The sequence below is a fragment of the Salvelinus namaycush genome, chromosome 28 (genome assembly GCF_016432855.1).
Source record: "Salvelinus namaycush isolate Seneca chromosome 28, SaNama_1.0, whole genome shotgun sequence".
In the NCBI taxonomy this organism is placed as follows: Eukaryota; Metazoa; Chordata; class Actinopteri; order Salmoniformes; family Salmonidae; genus Salvelinus; species Salvelinus namaycush.
Window position 1 is genome coordinate 23,145,185 of NC_052334.1, and position 22,035 is coordinate 23,167,219.

The window sequence follows — 22,035 nt, forward strand, 5'->3', positions numbered from 1 at the left end:
TCAAATCAGAGATCGACAGTTCCATCTGACGAATCATATGGCTGCAAACAAGTCCACTAATGATGACATAAACATGTGCGCGTTATGCAGTTTGTACTGAATAAAGTAATCTTTCCATGCAATATCAAACAGTAATCGTTCAGTGTTGTGTGTCAATTATCCGCTTTATATTTGACATATATTGTCTGTTTTTCATTTTCCTAATGTAGATGTTTAGGACAGGTAATATTTCAAAGATACCTCTTCTACGATTAGTCATTGCAGGATTATTCCTAGAATATTCTCACTACTACAAATTCAAAACAGCTGGCAATCCCGCTATCGATACCGGACCCAGTGTTATGCGGTCCCGAGCATCAACTTGTCCTGTGAGTTCCAGAATCAGATGCCTGTGCAGCAACAATACAGCGCGATGGAGCCCAGCCTATACACAGCTCCTCCAGAGGTCCGACTTGTTTGGATAAAGAAGCCTTTGCCCAGACAGTTGTTGTCCCAGCCCTGCGTGTGACAAAAGAAGTCCTGAATAAATTGTTAAAGAGCCCGAAAGAAATAGCCCTCCAGCGCCCAGGCATATTAATAAGAGTTGTGGCGGTCGAAGGCAGCGATAATGACAGGCTCTTGCTGCTGGACCCTGCCAGTGTCTCCTCACCTAACTCATTCAGCGACGCAGAGGCCGAGGTGTTGCGGTCATTTGGAGAACCTCAAGAGCTACGAGCTACAGCGCAACAAGCTACGGCTGACCTATGATAACCTGAAGAGTGAGGAGGTTCTGTGCACTCTGCTTCCTAAGGGACATTATTTCACTCAGGGTTTAGTCGAGTGGGTCACATTGCACATATGAACCTGCGGGAGCACCAGCTGCCCTACAGAAACCTCATAGGTGAGAGTGCCACAAACATACTGTACTGTTCTGCATCACAATATAAGTAGTACTATCTGTCAGAAAACAGACACAGGCATGGGTATCAGAGATGCTGTTGACAGGTCATTGTGTATTTTACAAGTGATGCTTTCTTCAATCCCTGACCACCCTCCCAAGATTGTGTTTCCTGAGTGGTCAATTAGCTACCGATGAAATACATTAAGTGCGTGTGTGAGGAAAACGATAGTGCTGATTCATTTTGTTTTACTGGCATGATGCTGTCTGCTGTTGCAAATCAATTTCCAGGCCAAGTCATAATGGATAAGAACCCTGGGGTGACCTGTGTGGTCAATACGACCAACACCATCGACTCCAACTACCGCTTCTTCAAGATGGAGGTGATGGTTGGAGAGGAAAATATGGTGCCCAAAGTAAGTCCTATGAAATTGTGATTTTGATTAAACATAGTTTGTCATGAAATCAGAGGCATGCGCATTGCATTCATTCCTTATCTTCACTCTCCCTCTGCTATAGAACGGCGTGACATATGAGTTTGATTTCTCCTGTGTGTATTGGAACTGTCAGGGGTTCACCTAGGGGTCATGATAAGGGCTGTACCAAATGTTTGATGTATTATAATAATTGATTATGCTTATGTTATCTCCACCCGGCACAGCCAGAGGAGGACTGGCCACCCCTCATAGCCTGGTTCCTCTCTAGGTTTCTTCCTAGGTTTTGGCCTTTCTAGGGAGTTTTTCCTAGCCACCGTGCTTCACACCTGCATTGCTTGCTGTTTGGGGTTTTAGGCTGGGTTTCTGTACAGCACTTTGATATATCAGCTGATGTAAGAAGGGCTATATAAATAAATTTGATTTGATGTATTAATAGAAGGGGAGGGGTTATAAGACCCCTCCCTCCTTATATTCATAGGGTCCTAGACTACAGATTAACAATATATATATTCATTATAAAGGTTTAATATTGTTCCAGTCTTTTATAATCTCTGCCTCTTATAAAGAAACTGAGAAATGTGTGACTGTGAAGACAGAACTCTGCAGGGGAGTGTAAGAGATAAGAGACTAGTCAGACATTCCACTATAAATCAAGTTGGACATTTACTGCTAAGCTTTTAGATAACACTAAAACTTTTGTTTAGCTATGTAGACATGGGTTTGGTCTCATGAGAAGAAGGTAATGACGTAGGCAGTGACATCACTAAGATATATGACTGTAGGCATGATAAAACAACTCGGACCCTTTTCTATTTTACAGAACTTACTCGGAAACATGCGTGCTATGTTCCTGTTGTCAACTTCTGTCTACAATTGCATTAATAAAGGTTTTTGAATGATTTAATTAAAGATATTGTCAGAATACTAATTTCACCAATAAGCCAATGACTGACAAGGAACAAGGAACGAACCCCAACAGAACCCTCGTCTTAGCACGAAGCATGAGCGTGTGGTGGCTCTTCTAAAACGCGGTGACACCGTGCTGGATGTGTTCGCTGGTGTGGGTTCCTTTGTCATCCCCGCTGCACTGTTGGCCATTGACCTCAAACCTGAGTCCCACCGCTGGCTGCAGCACAACTGCAAGCTGAACAAGGTGGAGCTTAAGGTTGCAACCTTTAACCTGGACGGCAGGGCCTTCATCCAGGGGCCACTGAAGCAGAAGCTGCCTGCACTGCTGAAGGGGACAGCCAGTGTACATGTGATGTGAAACCGCCGCAGGTGCACTGCTATGGGTTCTCTAAGGAGTACGACCCTCAGAGAGACATGGTGGAACGGGCCTCAGCCAGCCTGGGGTTATCCCTAGAGGGGCGGTGCTCTGTGCATCTGGTGAGGAATGTGGCCCCGAATAAGGAGATGTGTGTGACCTTCACTATCCCCAAAGAGGTGCTCTTCAGCAGTAAGAACACACACAGGCAGGTGAGCTTTCATTCACACAGTACTCAAACATGCATGATTCATTCACTCTCTGAAAGACTGAAAATACAAATACTCTTTCTCCTCTCTTCAGAAACCATAGAAGAACCAGCGCCAAAGAGAGAAGTGTGGGGAGACGAAAGATTGAATATATTTGACCAAGGAAGTCATTCTGAGACATTAAAATTATACATTTAGTTTTTGATCTGTGAATGGTGTTGACGTTTTTATTTTAAAGTGTCAATGAGGCGGTCATGATCTAAATCATGGTAACGTCTTGACTTAAAAACAACATTCAAACGGGTTGTTGTTGACTGTATTTCAAATACTGGTCCATTATCCTGGTCAAACAATAAGGCATTGTTTCAAAAGTTTTATTATCCAACAAACAGGACATGGTTCAGATTGCAACTGGCTTATTTTTTTAAATATTTATTTTAATAAAAATGAAAATAAGATAATACAAAAATAGCAACATATACATCCTGGTCTGACTTTAGACCACCATCCATAGCAGTCTATGGCTCCCTCCACAATGTAGAGCAGGGTGGTGATTTGAGTCCTTAGACAAGAGTTTATATTGACAGCCTCATATTTCTGAGCTCCTCTCTGTTGAGGGGTCAGCCCAGTGGATGGAAGAGCCCACTGAAGGCATCCTGGATGGCTCGATGACACGCCAGTCCTGAGTTGTATCCTCCAGCCATGTCCTGGGGCTGGGCAGTACGCACGTGGTTCAAATACCTACCAACAGAAAGAGAGAAGAACCATACCAGAAAAAAATATAATTTTGTAACAAAGCAGTGTCAGCACCTACAGTGCATTTGGAAAGTGTTCAGACCCCTTGACTTTTTCCACATTTTGTTACGTTAGTCTGATTCCAAAATGTATTAAATGCATTTTCCCTCATTTTACACACAATACCCCATAATGACAAAGGGAAAACAGGTTTAGACATTTTTAAAAATGTATTAAAAATAAAAAGCATCTACCTTATTTACATAAGTATTCAGACCCTCTGCTATGAGACTCGAAATTGAGCTCAGGTGCATCCTGTTTCCATTGATCATCATTGAGATGTTTCTCCAACTTGGAGTCCACCTGTAATTGATTGGACATGATTTGGAAAGGCACACACCTGTCTATATACAGGTACCACAGTTGACAGTGCATGCCAGAGCAAAAACCAAGTAATCAGGTCGAAGGAATAGAGTAGAGCTCCGAGAAAGGATTGTGTCGAGGAACAGACCTGGGGAAGGGTACAGTGGCTTCCATCATTCTTAAATGGAAGAAGTTTGGAACCACCATACACTTGCTGGCTGCCCGGACAAACTGAGCAATCGGGGAGGAGAGCCTTGGTCAGGGTGTTTACCAAGAACCCAATGGTCACTCTGACAGAGCTCCAGAGTTCCTCTGTGGAGATGGGAGAACCTTCCAGAAGGACAACCATATCTGCAGCACTCTACCAATCAAGCTTTTACAGTCGAGTGGCCAGACGGAAGCCACTCCTCGGTAAAAGGCACATGATTGCCCGCTTGGAGGTTGCCAAAAGGCACCTAAAGACTCTGACCATGAGAAACAAGATTCTCTGATCTAATGAAACCAAGATTGAACTCTTTGGCCTAAATGCCAACCGTCACGTCTGGAGGAAACCTGGCACCATCCCTACGGTGAAGCATGGTGGTGGCAGCATCATGTTGTGGGGATGTTCTTCAGCGGCAGGGACTGGGAGACTTGTCAGGATCGTGGGAAAGATGAATGGAGAAAAGTACAGAGATATCCTTGATGAAGTCCTGAGTACTCTGGAAGCAGGTTATCAGACTGGGGTGAAGGTTCACCTTCCAACAGGACAGCGACCCTAAGCACACAGCCAAGACAACGCAGGATTGGCTTCGGGACAAGTCTGAATGTCCTTGAGTGGCCCAGCCAGAGCCTGGACTTGAACCTGATCGAACATCTCTGGAGAGACCTGAAAATAGCTGTGCAGCGACACTCCCCATCCAACCTGACAGAGCTTGAGAGGATCTGCAGAGAATAATGGGAGAAACTCCCCAAATACAGGTGTGCCAAGCTTGTAGCGTTATACCCAAGAAGACTCGAGGCTGTAATCGCTGCCAAAGATGCTTCAACAAAGTACTGTGTAAAGGGTCTGAATACTTATAAATGGGATGATTTTTAATATTAATACATTTGTAAAAATGTCTAAAAAACAGTTTTTGCTTTGTGGTTATGGGATATTGTGTGTAGATTGATAAGAGAAAACTATTTAATACATTTTAGAATAAGCTTGTAACGTAACAAAATTTTGAAAAAGTCAAGGGGTCTGAATACTTTCCGAAAGCACTGTATATTAGTCCACTATCCCCTCTCCTTCATCATCCCTATATTAGCATCACTGCTACTAACTACTGTATATGTGATGTGAAGATAAAATCTACACAGTCTGTCTTTAGAGGTGGTGAGGCCTTTAAAAAGTAATCACCCAGTCAACACATCCAAAGCTTGGATGCAAGGGCATTGATGCAGTTGATGTGAAGCGTTTGAGCATTGGTTGATTTTTCCTCAGACACTTGGCCCGCACCCAAGGTTTTTCTAGCCCTCCAGAATTCCCTCAGCCCCATATAAAGGCAGGAGTAAACCGCCCATCAACCCCACACAGTGCACACTCACAAACACCTTGTGCCTCGGCGCCCCTCCACCCTACCACCATTATAGTATTATAGGTGTCTTTTATTTTTAAGTGCATACAGATGTCGCCCTAGCCCACCAGAGGATGGCGAGTCACTGTTCATTTTCACTCTGAGCTGTAGATGGAAAAACAGCTGAGCTGTCTACTGTACCTTAGTACCCTGGTCTCTGTGGTGACGGGGGAGCTCTTCCTGACTCTACCTCCCCTCCTCCTCACACACTCAGTCAGCTCAGTGGGCACCAAGGTAGCGACCTCCCACCCCCACACTACTGTGCCTCCCTCACTGGTTTCTACAGTCTCTGACTACTAAGCTAACATAGTCCTCAAGCCACTGAGACCCAAAGCAACAGACAGCACACACTCAACCCTCTCCTCTCCCACACTCACAGCCCAGAGGGCTAAAGCCCCCACACGAGTTAGGCTTTGTGCCTCCTGTCCCTGAGAGTCAGGGAAAGTGAAATAGGAAGTGAGCACACAGACAGCCCTCTGATTTCTGCTCCGGTTCGGTCTGCTTTACAGAGTAACCCAACACGTGGGGAGGCTCGGAGAGAGACTGTAGGAGTGGGAGGGAGGTGGTGTGTGCTGGAGTATGTGTTTATGGAGCATTTCTTTTTGGCAGTTTACATGTGTACCTGTGTGTATTTGACATGATACACAGTATATGAAAAAAATACTAATATCTAAAAACCAACTGCTGAGCATAACGTATGCATGGTCATTAATATGGCATTTACTAATGTGTTATGCATTGACATGAACAGAAAATTAATTCTAGCCATCAGTGGTTAAGTTCCAGACGTAAGAAGAGAAGGACGGATCGGGTTTTGTACATAAAGACCACTCTTCACCCACTAGAGAAACAACACACAAGTCCAAAACAGGCATCCCAGTGATTAATAATAACTTCATTTAGCCTGAGCTCCTGTAGCCTGTCCTTCACAGAGCACTTGATGCCTTCTCCGAAGGCTTCCTGCTCCTCTCCCCACAGCAGATGAGTGCTGACTATTGATTATATTGTACTGGGCCCTTTTAACAGTGAAAAAGTGGTCTATTTCCAGCCCGGCTAAGTCTGCTCTTCCTGCTAATCTAATCCCCAAGCTACTCGTGTGGTCATTCCTTCCAAGAAAGCTGAGAGCTCTGTGTAACTTTATACCAGCCTGCCCCTAAGGAGGGAGAGCGAAAGGGGGAGGGAGGGAGAATAATGGTGGGAGGAGAGAGAGAGAGTTGGAGGATGTAGAGTGAAATCACCTTTGAGTATCATCACCAGCGATTCCACTAGTCTAAAGCCGTTAAACTAAACCAGTCGGTCTGCCTTCTGCTACCCCCTAACGCCACACGTTAGTTCAGTTCAGCTCCATTAACTCTCCTCCTGTAAGTGCATCTCCTCTCAAAGCTTTACTTTATATACACACACACTTCCAGACAGACAAACAGACAAATATTTTACATGGGTGCTTCATAAAACATTTGCAAACAGACAATGAAGTTTGGTAATTGGTACACAGCAATAGACATATACTGAATGAATGAGACACTCAACAGTATACATGGTGCACTGAACCAGCTTTGCTGCTACTATTTCACTATACTGTGTATGTATTTTACCTTCTGAGACAAAGTTAGGCTTACACCTCTCCCCCCCCCCCCTCCTCCTCACTCTCTTTCTCCCAGAGGACTGGCTGCCTTTTGTTCACAGGCCCCTGAAACCCAAGCCGTTTCGGCCGGGAACATCTTTCACTCTCCGGGCCCCACTGGAGCATTAGCTGCAACTCGATCTGGGCCTTTTCAAAGCCTCCTGTTATTGGGTAAATATGGGTCACTTTGGACTGGTCCATTATGCCGCTTAGGGGGGCGGGAATAGACTAATGCAGGCGATAGAGATGACAGAATGACATTTGTAAGCGTGAGTTTAGTTGGTGCTTTAGTCCATACAAAAACCCATGATAACGTATGGATCCTATAGAATGTCCAGCTCTTTGTTATACTACACTGAACAAAAATATTAAGTATTGGTCCCATGTTTCATGACCTGAAATAAAAGACCTCAGAAATGTTCCATGCGTACAAAAAGCTCATGTCTCTCAAATTTGGTGCGCAAATTTGTTTACATCCCTGTTAGTGAGCATTTCTCCTTTGCCAAGATAATCCTCCCACCTGACAGGTGTGGCATATCAAGAAGCTGATTAAACAGCATGATCATTACACAGGTGCACCTTGTGCTGGGAACAATAAAAAGCCATACGAAAATGTGGAGATCTGTCACACTGTTGCCAGAGAATTGAATGTTAATTTCTTGTCATTTTAGAGAATTTGGTAGTATGTCCAACCCGCTTCACAACCGCAAATCATGTGTAAGGCGTCGTGTGGGCGAGCGGTTTGCTGATGTCAACTTTGTGAACATGGGCAGGTATAAGCTACGGTCAACAAACCCAATTGCCTTTTATCGATGGCAATTTGAATGCACGAAAATACTGTGTCGAGATCCTGAGGCCAATTTTTATTATTTTCATTATCTGTGACCAACAGATGCATATCTTTATTCCCAGTCATGTGAAATCCATAGATTAGGGCCTAATTAATGTATTTCAATTGACTGATTTCCTCATGTGAACTGTAACTCAGTAAAATCAATTAAAATTCTTGCATGTTGCGTTTATATTTTTGTTCAGTATACATTGTCCTACACGGCATAGAAATGGAAAACTAATGATCCTACTGTTAAATCTAAAAACATGAACACCTTGGATCAGTGTATTACCACAATGGAGTAATAACAATATTATTCTAGAATCCGTTTTTCAGTGTTCATGCTACCATCCACCCCTTTCCGAACACCAAATGCCTCCGAACTGTTGGAGCTAACAGCATTTTTCCTCTGGCATGGAACGGTGAATACCTGGGAAATGTCTCCTGCTAACGCTAATAATTGTCTTTGATTTCTGGTTGGAACCCCAAAAGTATTCCCTGCTCCTGTTGCCTGGAAAACTACATGGAGGCACATCTCTAATTCAAAGTGAAAAGATAAGTGCCGAAATGTTCCGGAAGGTTCCGCGTGGTTATCATCTGAAAATGTGTGGCTTCTCTTTCTGTTGTGCGAGTGTGTGTGTGTGGAAGGCAGGGAGGGTGTTAGACTTCAGTGAAATAGCTGCAGGCCTTAGGCTGAGTGAAAACGGCCTGCTTTGGAGCAGCTACGTTATGTGAGGGATTGGCAGACTGGCTGGATCGAGGCCCTCGTCTAGACTCCATGTGTTGGCTGTGGGGAAACCCAGCCATGACGTAAAGAAAAGAGGCCCAGATATAATGCTGCCACAACCACACTTGCCTATGGATGGTCAACAGTTGGTGGTACTCTCACAAACCACATACACAAGAGACAATGTATTAATTCATTTGGACCTGCCTTATTAAAACATTGCTGATTGACACTGTGGGATTATGGCAGGTTGCTTGGTTGTATCCCCCTATGAAAACATCCCTGTATGTAGGACTGAGTGGGTTGTGATCATATACAATAGCGTATCAGTATAAATTAACTCCACTGCGAGTGTATAATAGAGGCTCCTATCAGAAAACCATGAATCACTGAAGCATGGCGTCTAGTAGTGATAGCCAGCTGCTGTTACAGTACGTCTCCATCTCCCTCCTTCTGCTACTGCACTTTACTTTCACAACGGTCTGGTCACTGACCCCAGACCAGGCTGCAGCTCAGCACCTGTCTGCTCCCAGACCACACTCTCTGATCCTGGGAAGGCAGTTGTTTTTGCAACACAAAAGATCAAAGAGAAGTGTTACTTCCCATCACTCGTGGCCATAGTAGAGACGGAGCATCTTAACTCCCGTCACTACCGCACTATTGGACAAAACTGGGACAATTCTACTCTGTACACGGTGAGAGTAAAAATATTTTGCTATGTCAAAACTCAATTAACTTTCAACTATCCAAGACTACAGCCTTCTGGTTGAAGGTGGTGGAGCTACTGTAAGATATCAGGGCTGAGGTGTGTGGTGACAGTAAATGGTTATTAAGGTCAGTGTTTGGGAGGTCCTGGCTGGAGCTCTCCACAAAGACCTGTTTCATACTTCTGAAAGGCCAGTCATGAGCCTCTTGGACAGCAGGCCTCATGTCCGGAAGTCTTCCTTTAGCGCTTCGATCCAGCAGGGGTTGGAAATCCTGGCCTGGGAATGAGGGGGTGGGGGTGCAGAGCCACACACCTGCCGGATGATTTGTCATTATAGACGGGTCAGCACTCAGCTGTCAACCCCCTAATCACCCTCCCCACCCCAACTGCTCCTCCAAAAACACCCCTGCATTCCTTAGCCAGCTCCAGTTACACTCACAGCTCCACTACCCCCCCCCCCCCCCCCCCCCCCCACTGCCCTAAAAACAAGAGCACCGCTGTGTGTGGGTGTGTGTGTCTCTATGTTACAGGGTACAGTGACCTGCATATCTTTCCCAAAACCTTACTAGCAATATACTTCCTCTCTGCAGAATTTACTAGAAGGTATGCTAGCTAAAACACACCCAGCCACCCAGGAACAAAAACCCCTGCAGTGGCGACAAACACAGAGCACTCTTATAGGTAAACTACATCTGTCAACAGCAGCCTTTCATCATCAGGGGCCAGAGGCCAGTCTCATTTCCCTGAGATGGAGTTTCCTCCAGGACATGGGAGTGTGAGATTATATCCTGAACCATTTGGATGATATGGCACGGCCCAAAACCCCGTTGTACACTGGAGAATTGGTCTGTGACATCACACACACACACGCACGCTTGGTCATCGACTCATTATCCTTTATCACGTATCTTATCATCACTTGCAGGTCAACTCCACTGACAGAGGGTGTCTCTCAGAGAGCCATAAGGGGCATCAGTAACACTTAGTTAAGGAGGACCACTTTCAGGGTGTTAACACAAGCATTGTATGACACTTAACATTAACACTTATAGAAATACACACTCATTTGTGATTGACAACCGGCAAGCAGAACTTATAAGGCCGGTTTACATTAATCACAGCTAGAGTATGAATGACGTTGGCATTTTTGTGTCTGTGATATTAAGGCATTACAAAGAAGAGGCTTAAGTAGACGCCTAAAACTTAACTATACTTCCTTCACAAAGCGGCACCTGTCACCGCTCCTCCAGGACTGTCTTTGTCTCACAGACCTGTTCTTTCCATGTCTGGCCTGATGGGGGCGGTAGAGGCTGCCTGACAGCGCAACAGAACAGCCCAATCTCTGTACTACAGCCATGGCATGGAAACCCACCACTAACTAGCCACTTGACACAGGAATCCACATTAGGGCAGTGAGATGCCAGGCAGGTACTGAGCATCTATCCCCTGGAGAGCAGGGAGAATGCCATCAGTGTCATCTTTAACCAAATGGGCCCGTAAACAATGGAAGGGCATATGCTCTTCACCGAATGGTTGTTAGCGCGGGACACACCCACAAAACACACCACACGGGAGTATTGATTGTCATATGTAACAAATTGTGAATAGAACACTGGTACACTGCGGAAGAAAAGCCTTCTCCCAGTTGGGTTCTGAAACACTGGTATCCGTTTCCACGGACCCTCAAGCTATAGGGAGGCAAGATCATTTCAATTAGAGGGAGGGAGGGAGGGAAAGAAAAACAAAGAAAGAGGGTGGGAGGGAGATTCATACATCATAATGGAAAGGTACCTACTACAATTAGCTGTGTGAGGCAAGTCCCCACAACACAGCCCCAGATGATGACGGGAGTGTTGTTTTCTTTCACTAGCTCTTAAGAGGGGAAAAAGAGCCGGCTAATCTCCCTGTACATCACTGAGCCCTGGGAGGGAAGGAGGAGACACACAGCAATCCACTGTGCCAATATGTGTGTGTGTGTGTGTGTGTATGCCTATAGCTAGGGTGAGATGAGCCTGCCTTACACACCTCTGCATATATTAGGGGAATGTATAAATAGTAAGGAGACATCGCCCCTCTCTCTCGTTCTTCTGGGAGTTGACCCTGCAGTCTCTAGCCAGCGCCACAAATAAACAAAGGAGGAAGCAGACAGCTAGTAGTTATCCCGCCCTGGTGGGGTCTCCTTCACTGGGGCTGGCCTGTTGTGTGTATGGGAACACCACGCGCCTGCCTGGGAAAGAGGCTGGCAAGGGGCCCTAATAAGAAAAACAGAAAACTCTCTCCATGCAAACCCACAGACAGATCCCAGGAACACCCAGCGGAGGACTGGCGTGGCGACTCCCTTGCTTTCTGCTGTTTTTACAAACAAACCCATAAAGCTAAAGAGCTTTCTACTGTCAGCAGAGAAGCCTCCTCCTCCAATCCACTGGCCTAATGACTCACACTCAATCAATATTTGCACAGATCACATTAAGAGACAACAATAAATCCGGTTTATACAGAGCTATGCTTGTTTTGCTTCCGTTTCCTAGGACAGAGAATATTCTCTGTGAGTACAGGTCAGGATAAGGAGTGGATTCTGTACTATACAACATTCACACAATACCCTGGGAGTAGCACAGCTACCCCTGTAACGGAGAGAACCACCACCACTCCCCTTCCCCCTATTTCCAGGCTTGCCCCAAGAAAATACATGGCCACGCGAGAGTAGCTATAATAGAAAATCAGAGATGAGAGTTGACTGACTCAGAGCTGAGTGTGATGCTGGGAAACAGATCATACTGTGGGTTTGCCAGTCAGCCCTGCATTAAAGACCTGGCTCCCACACTCTCGTATACTTCCTGTAGTATCTTTTGGCTATGCAAATGTCAAATCTGTGAGATACAGCTTTCACTCGTGCTCACTGCTCTGAGAGGGTGTGGATAGAGTATCCAGAGAAGCAGTATCTTGCAATGGTATGCTTTACCCAGCTAGCTGCCAGCAAAAGTGGACACTTTCAGCCTGAGCTTTGAGAAACAGAAAGTATACCATATTTATCACACAAAAGTATCCTATAATATACATCTTTATGATTCATTGTTGTTACGTTGTACATTTCAACCGCCCCCAAAAAAGCTTGAATAAATTAAGGAAGGTTATGTAATTGCAGTAAAAACCAGATTAAAGACCTTGGGTTCATCAGATCATACTAGACAGCGCCTTTCTCGCCTTCATCCAGCCCCATAACTCAATCATCAAAGCTACATTGTGTGTGTGTGTCCAGTATGCGAGGCCTTCACTGAGGTGCCGTCACTCTGCTCCCGTCCGTCACTCTCCTCTGTCCCAGGCAGCCCCCCAGGACCCTGTGAAGACCTCAACCCCTCCCAACCCCCCTCAGCTGGGATCAGAGACATGGCCGTATGGAAAAGCCATTTCAGGCAATTTTGTGTAAACAGTCCCTCTGGAGTGGTCCTCAGCCAAGCACACGCCTGCTGCTCTCCACACACTCAGAGAGCGAGACGCACGGGAGCCACAGTGACTAAGATTTACTGACTCCTACTAGTGAGGGAAGCAGAGAGCAGGAGGGAGGGTGGTGAGAGAGTGAGAGAGCGGGGGAAGAGAGGAAGGAGAAAGGGGAAAGAAAGAAAGAGAATGAAGAGACACAGAGGAGGACAATTAACCCCCAAGGTCGATGTCTGCGCCCCTGCGGAAATCTAATTAGTGTAAAACAAAAATCCTATATAAAAATCTCTGTTTGAGCTAGAAAATGCTGTGAAAAGTGACAGAGCTAGAGCGGTGTTGTCAGACCATGAGACATCCCAAAAATCAGTCTTCTCACGAAATCGTCTATAGCGTCCGAACGGTTTGGCCAACTATCACGAACATGATGGTGTTCTGCGTTTTGCTCTACGACCCTAGCAAGCGTCATTGGGAATCGTCTGAAGTCGGTGCAGCCGAATGCCACTAATATGACCCCTTTGTGTAAAGTTGAGACTCTCACAGACACATACATATCGGGTAGTTTGACTCGTCTGAAGGTCCCCTGGTACCAGTCGAACACATTTATGGAAGAATATATAGAGACTGTTTAGTGATAAAAATAAGTGGTTAAAAATCAAATCAATTCAAATTGTATTTGTCACATGCCCGAATACAACACTGAGCCCCAACAGATCCACAGACCTTACTGTTAAATGCTTACTTAAAAGCCCTTAACCCACAATGCAGTTCAAGAAATAGTTCAAATAAACTAAAGTAAAAAAATCCAATCAATCAAAAAGTAGCACACATTTACATAATAACAAGACTATATACAGGGGGTACCGGTACCGAGTCAATGTGTGGGGGTACAGGTTAGTCGAGGTAATTTGTAAAGTGACTATGCATAGATAATAAACAACGAGTAGCAGCAGTGTAAAAACAAATATAAACAAATGTAAATAGTCCGGGTGACCATTAGATTAGTTTTTCAGCGGTCTTATGGCTTGGGGGTAGAAGCTGTTAAGGAGCCTTTTGATCCTAGACTTTCTGCTCTGATACCACTTGCCGTCTGGTAGCAGAGAGAACAGTCTATGACTTGGGTGAGTCTTGGATGTCAAGAAGCTTGGCCCCTGGGATGTACTGGGCAGTAAGCACTACCCTCTGTAGCACATTACCATCAGATACCGAGCAGTTGCCATACCAGGTGGTGATGCAAATGGTCAGGATGATCTCGATGGTGGAGCTGTAGAACTTTTTGAGGATCTGAGGACCCATGCCAAATCTGTTCAGTCTCCTGGAGGGGGAAAAGTTGTTGTCGTGCCTTCTTCACGACTGTCTTGGTGTGCTTGGACCATGTTAGTTTGTTGGTGACGTGGACACCAAGGAACTTGAAGTTCTCAACCTGCTCCACTGCAGCTCTGTAGATGAGAATGTGGGTGTGCTCAGTCCTCCTTTTCCTGTTGTCCACAATTCTCTTTTGTCTTGATCACGCTGAGGGGGAGGTTGTCCTGGCACCACACGGCCAGGTCTCCTCCCTATAGGCTATCTTCTCAGTGACCAGGCCTACCACTGTTGTGTCATCGGCAAACTTGATGATGGTGTTGGAGTTGTGCCTGGCCGTGCAGTCATGAGTGAACAGGGAGTACAGGAGGGGACTGAGCATGCACCCCTGAGGGGCCGGTGTTGAGGATTATCTTGGCAGATGTGTTGTTGCCTACCCTTACCACCTGGGGGCAGCCCGTCAGGACGTCCAGGATCAAGTTGCAGCGGGTGTTTATTCCCAGGGTCTTTAACGATGAGCTTTGTGGGCGCTATGGTGTTGAAAGCTGAGCTGTAGTCAGTGAACAGCATTCTCAGATAGGTGTTCAGGTTGTCCAGATGGGAAAGAGCAGTGTGGAGTGCGATTGAGATTGCGTCGTCTGTGGATCTGTTGGGGCGGTATGCAAATTGGAGTGGGTTTCTGGCATGATGGTGTTGATGTGAGCCATGACCAGCCTTTCAAAGCGCTTCATGGCTACGGACGTGAGTGCTACGGGGCGGTAATAATTTAGGCAGGTTACCTTCGCTTTCTTGGGCAGAGGGACTATGGTGGTCTGCTTGAAACATAGATATTACAGACTCGGTCAGGGAGAGGTTGAAAATGTCAGTGAAGACACTTGCCAGTTGGTCCGCTGATGCTTTGAGTATACATCCAGTTAATCTGTCTGGCCCGCGGCTTTGTTAATGTTGACCTGTTTAAAGAGCTTGCTCACATTGGCTATGGAGAGCGTGATCCCACAGTCGTCGGGAACAGCTGGAGCTCTCATGCATGCTTCAGTGTTGCTTGCCTCAAAGCGAGCATAAAGGCATTTAGCTAGTCTGGTAGGCTCGCGTCACTGGGCAGCTCACGGCTGGGTTTCCCTTTGTAGTCCGTAATAGTTTAAGCCCTGACACATCCGACGAGCATCAGAGTCGATGTAGTAGGATTCAATCGTAGTCCTATATTGACGTTATGCCTGTTTGATGGTTTGTCTGAGGGCATAGCAGGATTTGATATGCGTCCGGATTAGTCTCCTGTTCCTTGAAACCGGCAGCTCTAGCCTTTAGCTTGGTGTGGATGTTGCCTGTAATCCATGGCTTCTGGTTGGGAAATGTACGTACGGTCCACTGTGGGGACGACGTCATCGATTAACTTTATTGATGAAGCGGTTGACTGAGGTAGAATACTCCAATGCCATTGGATGAATCCCGGAACATATTCCAGTCTGTGCTAACAAAACAGTCCTGTAGCGTAGCATCCACGTCATCTGAACAATTCCTTATTAAGCGAGTCACTGGTACTTCCCACTTTAGTTTTTGCTTGTAAATTGGAATCATGGATAGAATTATGGTCAGATTTGCCAAAAGGAGGGCGAGCTTTGTATGGATCTCTGTGTGTGGAGTTAAGGTGGTCTACAGTTTTTTTCCCTCTGGTTGAACATGTGACATGTTGGTAGAAATTAGGAAAAACAGATATAAGTTTGCCTGCATTAAAGTCCCCGACCACTAGGAGCGCCGCTTCTGGATGAGCATTTTCTTGTTTGCTTATGGCCTTATGCAGCTCGTTGAGTGCGGTCTTAGTACCAGCATCAGTTTGTGGTGGTAAATAGATGGCTACGAATAATATAGATGAGAACTCTTGGTAGATAGTGTGGTCTACAGCTTATCATGAGGTATTCTACCCCTGGCGAGCATATACCTTGAGACTACCTTAATATTAGACATTGTGCACCAGCTGTTATTGACAAATAGACAAACACCCCCACTCCTCTTCTTACCAGATGTAGCTGCTCTGTCTAGCCGAAACACATACAATTGAAGTCGGAAGTTTACATACACCTTAGCCAAATACATTTTAACTCAGTTTTTCACAATTCCTGACATTTAATCCTAATAAAAATGCCCTGTTTTAGGTCAGTAAGGATCACCACTTCATTTTAAGAATGTGAAATGTCAAAATAATAGTAGAGTGATTTATTTCAGACTTTAGTTCTTTCATCACATTCCCAGTGGGTCAGAAGTTTACATACACTCAATTAGTATTTGGTAGCATTGCCTTTAAATTGTATAACTTGGGTCAAACGTTTCGAGTAGCCTTCCACAAGCTTCCCACAATAAGTTGGGTGAATTTTGGCCCATTCCTTCTGACAGAGCTGGTGTAACTGAGTCAGGTGTGTAGGCCTCCTTGCTCACACACGCTTTTTCAGTTCTGCCCACAATTTCTATGGGATTGAGGTCAGGGCTTTGTGATGTCCACTCCAATACCTTGACTTTGTTGTCCTTAAGCCATGGGGTCATTGTCCATTTAGAAGACCCATTTGCGACCAAGCTTTAACTTCCTGACTGATGTCTTGAGATGTTGCTTCAATATAGCCACAAATTTTCCTTCCTCATGAAGCCATCTATTTTGTGAAGTGCACCAGTCCCTCCAGCAGCAAAGCACCCCCACAACATGATGCTACCACCCCCGTGCTTCACGGTTGGGATGGTGTTCTTTGGCTTGCAAGCCCCTATTTCCTCCAAACAGAAAGATGGTCATTATGGTCAAACTGTTCTATTTTTGTTTCATCAGACCAGAGGACATTCCCCCAAAAAGTACAAACTTTGTCCCCATGTGCAGTTGCAAACCGTAGTCTGGCTTTTTTATGGAGGTTTTGGAGCAGTGGCTTCTTCCTTGCTGATCGGCCTTTCAGGTTATGTTGATATTGGACTCGTTTTACTGTGGATATAGATACTTTTGTATCAGTTCCCTTCAGCATCTTCACACGGTCCTTTGCTGTTGTTCTGGTATTGATTTGCACTTTTCGCAACAAAGTACGTTCATCTCTAGGAGACAGAACGCGTCTCCTTCCTGAGCGGTATGGCGGCTGTGTACTATTGTTTGTACAGTTGAATGTGGTACCTTCAGGCGTTTGGAAATTGCTCCCAAGGATGAACCAGACTAGTGGGAGGTCTACAATTATTTTTCTGAGGTCTTGGCTGATTTCTTTTGATTTTCCCATGATGTCAAGCAAAGTTTGAAGTTTGAAGAGTTTGAAGTTAGGCCTTGAAATACATCCACAGGTACACCTCCAATTGAATCAAATGATGTCAATTAGCCTATCAGAAGCTTCTAAAGCCGTGACATCATTTTCTGGAATTTTCCAAGCTGTTTAAAGGCACAGTCAACTTAGTGTATTTAAACTTCTGACCCACTGGAATTGTGATACAGCGAATTATAAGTGAAATAATCTGTCTGTAAACAATTGTTGGAAAAATTACTTGTCTCATGCACAAAGTAGATGTCCTAACCGACTTGCCAAAACTATATAGTTTGTTAACAAGAAATTTGTGTAGTCGTTGAAAAACAAGTTTCAATAACTCCAACCTAAGTGTATGTAAACTTCCGACTTCAACTGTATATTAGCCAGTTCTATATTATCCGTGTCGTCGTTCAGCCAAGTCTCGGTGAAACATAAGATATTACAGTTTTTAATGTCCCGTTGGTAGGATAGTCTTAAAAAACATAGATTGTGCAGTTTGTTTTCCAATGATTGCACGTTGGCCAATAATATAGAGGGTAGTGGTGGTTTACTCACTCGCCGCCAAATTCTCACAAGGCACCCAGACCTCCGCCCCCTGTATTTCAGTATTTTCTTCACGCGAATGACAGTGATTTGGGCCTGGTCTCCGGGAAGCTGTATATCCTTTGCATCGGACTCATTAAAGAAAAAATCTTCTTCCAGTTCGAGGTGAGTAATCGCTGTTCTGATGTCCAGAAGCTCTTTTCGGTCATAAGAGATGGTAGCAGCAACATTATGTACAAAATGCGTTACAAAAAATGCAAAAATAAATAAAATAGCACAGCTGGTGAGGAGCTCCCCAACCCCCCAAAAAATATATAGGATAGATATATCAGAACAAACTTCCATTTGATTTGTTTTTGAGGACCATCTGCTGTTCCATTTAGTTTATCTGTAATTCAATTAGCGTTTGTATGAGCTAATAGCAGTATGGCCAAATATATATATTTTTTTTATACTTCAAGGGGTCAAAAAATGTCAAAGTATCCTTTGTATGAACTAAAACAATTCCATATAGCTTAGTGGTACAGTTCTCCCCTCCCCACTCAGACCACTCCCAGACAGTTCTCCCCTCCCCACTCAGACCACTCCCAGACAGTTCTCCCCTCCCCACTCAGACCACTCCCAGACAGTTCTCCCCTCCCCACTCAGACCACTCCCAGACAGTTCTCCCCTCCCCACTCAGACCACTCCCAGACAGTTCTCCCCTCCCCACTCAGACCACTCCCAGACATCAATTTCTCAAGCAAGAACTCTTTGCAAAGAAGCCATTTGTTTCTTTTTTTACAATTTTAATTGAAAATGTTACCCAGAAATGATTCGATATTGAGATAAACACGGTTGCATCGGAACTTTAAGGAGTGAGTTGGATGTGACTTAAAGCCTGTTAAATGTAGGGGAGCGGTTGGGAAGCCAGAGGTCAGAAGTCATAGCGGGTAGTGAGCCAAGTTTGGTCGACCTTGGAACTCCTACATCCTGCAGAGCCGATGGAAGTGATCAGAACTAGGAGCCCCACAGGCCCAGCTCTGGGAGAGAGATGGAGTCAGACCAGCCTGAAACAGAGCTAGGAGGAACGGCTTACTTAAAAGCTGTGATTGTCTCTGACACACATACTTTACTTATGCACACGTTCAAACACACACATCCATCTGCACAAAAACCCACACCTGTCAAAGATAGACAGCAAGGTGGAGAACACAGGCAGGAGTGCATCACTCCCTGGCTCCCAGACAGACCAGGGATCAAGTCAGTACACCTTCAACTGAGGGAGTGTGTGTGCACGTGAATGGATAAAAGATTATGAAGGAGTCAAGAGACTATGAACACAGACTATGGAGGCCACAGTTGGCAGGTTTCCATTGACCCAGGCTTATTCGACAAAAGAAATGCTACAAAAAAAAAATCTTTGTGAAATGTGCTATGGAAACTGCAGATTGAGAAATGTTCTAAAGATGGACAACATTTATCTGTTAGACAGGGTGGAGTCCTTTTGTCTAACTTTCTTTTTAGCGAATAATGATAGAAACAGTGTTTTTCTAATAAATGATGATGGCTGAATATAATTTAAGGTACGCGGGGAACGCGATGTCAAAATGTAGCCTTAGTATGAAGCTCCACTCCACATGTAATTCTAAATGCCTACTGCCTGCTAAATACATTTTTCAACTATAAAAATAATGGTTTCTTTGCAGGATCTTTGTCCTCACTCTCAAGAATGGCTGAATTGCTTAGCCTTGCTTTTCTGGTTGGCTGGATACAAGTTTCACAATTTTAACTGTAATAGACAACTCCCAAAATAGAAATTAGAACAGAGCAGTCCCTAGCAGTCCCTACTAAAACAGGAGTATCAATGAACATGATTGTGGAAAATGAAAAGCTCAGCTTGTCGCGTGCAGAGTACCGCAAGCAGCAATTGTTCTACCATGTTGACAAGCAAATAGATAAGCTGGCTTCTCACTAGCATGTGGGCTTGTGCTTGAGAGACTGTTGATGAGACCGGTGTTCATTTTATTGAATGCCTGCTACAAGAAGTTGGTCATTATTAGTGGATGTACATGGTTCTGGTTACATTTGCAACGAAAAGGGCATTTTCATAGACACACCTGAAAGCCAGATCAGTGATTATTGCAAAAAAGCAAGTTAACATATTTTGATAAAATAATTAAATAATTAGTGGGTGTTATGGTTGTGGGAGGCTTATATTTAAGCCTCGGGATAATTTTACAAGCCCTGAATTCATCAAATTATTTCTGACTGTTTGAAATGCAGATACATATGATGAATCAGAAATAACTTTGAAAAAGATATAGAGATAGGATTTTTAGGCCATATGGCCCAGCCCGAAGTGCAAGTTTCAGCATGGCACAAACCGCGCGATACAGTGGCACATGACAATTATTAGAATGTAAAATATTTGTCAATTCTTGCATTCTGTCCATGCTGGCTTTTGCGGCTTACCTGAGACAGATCGTGTGAGGGCATGCAGGCTGTCGCCAACTTATTAATAAGCAATTTTCCAAAATGGGTAATGGAAAAACACTTCAACCACTTAATTTTTATTTGACATTGTAGGTTTTTGCCAGAATTATATATTTTGGGGGGTTGACGTCATTATGTCCAGCTGTTTTTAAATCGACACAAAAATGTCAAATGGACACACACCCTTACAGGCAAATGTCAAATCTATTTTCTATGCAAACTTTCTAAATGTCGACAAAAGTTAATGGAAACATAGCTTATGGTAGCTTAACAACAAAGCGTTCTTTTCTCTATATGTACCAATCAATCGCCCCCATCCATCCCTCAGAGAGAGCTTGAAAACTTCAGCCAGACTCCAGGAGCCTCCATGCCTCAGGATCACTACTTCCTGGTCTGCAGCTCAGCTCAGCTCTGGGTCCCCTGGGAGAGGAGCTCCAGACTAAACATCACCCCCCCCCCCCCCCCCCCCCCGCTCATCTGCTCCCCTTCATCCCAACCAGCTGAGGAGAGACGGCCGCCTGACAACCAACCTCTCCACGACGAAAACCTCACTTTTTTCACCAATTAGGTAGAGCTGGGAGGAAAGAGGGGAAGAGGGGGGGGTAAAACTAAATATCTAAATATTATCTACATTGGCAATTAAAGTGGCGCGTTGAGCAACCCCTGTCACAGAGATGGACTAATTTCAGGGCAACCTGTGCCAACACAAACAACTGCTCTCTCTAGCTTTCATTGTCAGCACTTGAGGTTTTAGTAGAATGTTTGAGTGTGGTGCTGCCAATTTCTCCTTCTCCCCATTTTCCCCCCACGCGATTAGTCATTGTCCAAGATTTACTCCCCCTTCTCTCTAGAGCGGCAGACAACTTGGGTCTGTCATCGCCTACACAGTCAGAGCTTAGGAAGTGCACCAGAAAACAGACACACACAGAGAGAGATCAAAGACAAGTACACAAACATGCTCCCTCTTTCCATTTCTCAAAGACATACACAAGACCAAAACAAACCTTCTCTAACAAACACACAAAACATACATGACTTCCAAAACAGTAACATATGTTCATAATATACATATGTACCATCATTTAGGTTCTCTTTTCATCCACAGACAGCAGAAGCACAGATAGTAAAATGGCATCCCTCTGTGGTGTGTGGAGTCAAGTGGTGAAACCTCAGTAATCAGTTCCCAACCGTGTCACTGGGAGTCAGACTGGGCTGAGGCGGCTTGGCGTGCCAGGAGAGGCCAGTATTGACCCAGCCACACCTGTCCTGAACACCCTTCGTACTAAGACTACAGTAAACCACCTGGTCAAACTACACCTTCAGTGGTCCAGAATAGAGGTCGACCGATTATGATTTTTCAATGCCGATACCGATTATTGGAGGACAAAAAAAGCCGATACCGATTAAATCGGACGATTTTTTTAAATATATATATATATATATCATACACACACACACACACACACATTTTTGTAATAATGACAATTGCAACAATACTGAATGAACAATGAACACTTTTATTTTAACTTAATATAATACATAAATACACACACGCACACAGCTCTGATGTGACAATGATACTGAAGAGTCTGCTTAGGAGACAAATACTCTCAACTGTTTGAATAAAAATAGAGTTTAAGTTACCTGT

At 44.6% G+C, this 22,035-nt stretch overlaps 1 protein-coding gene and 1 pseudogene across 1 annotated transcript in view; one reads left to right on the plus strand and one right to left on the minus strand.

Annotated features, from left to right (window-relative positions):
- Positions 1-209: 209 nt before the first annotated feature.
- LOC120023273 lies at positions 210-2,992 on the plus strand (annotated as a pseudogene).
- Positions 2,993-3,054: 62 nt separating this feature from the next.
- The window catches only part of mnat1 (MNAT1 component of CDK activating kinase), a 61,746-nt gene continuing 42,765 nt past the window's right edge, over positions 3,055-22,035 (minus strand). Inside the window, exon 8 of the mRNA XM_038967880.1 lies at positions 3,055-3,528. Coding sequence (XP_038823808.1) covers positions 3,408-3,528 — 121 coding nt within the window. The 3' untranslated portion in view covers positions 3,055-3,407. The remainder of the gene's footprint in view (positions 3,529-22,035) is intronic.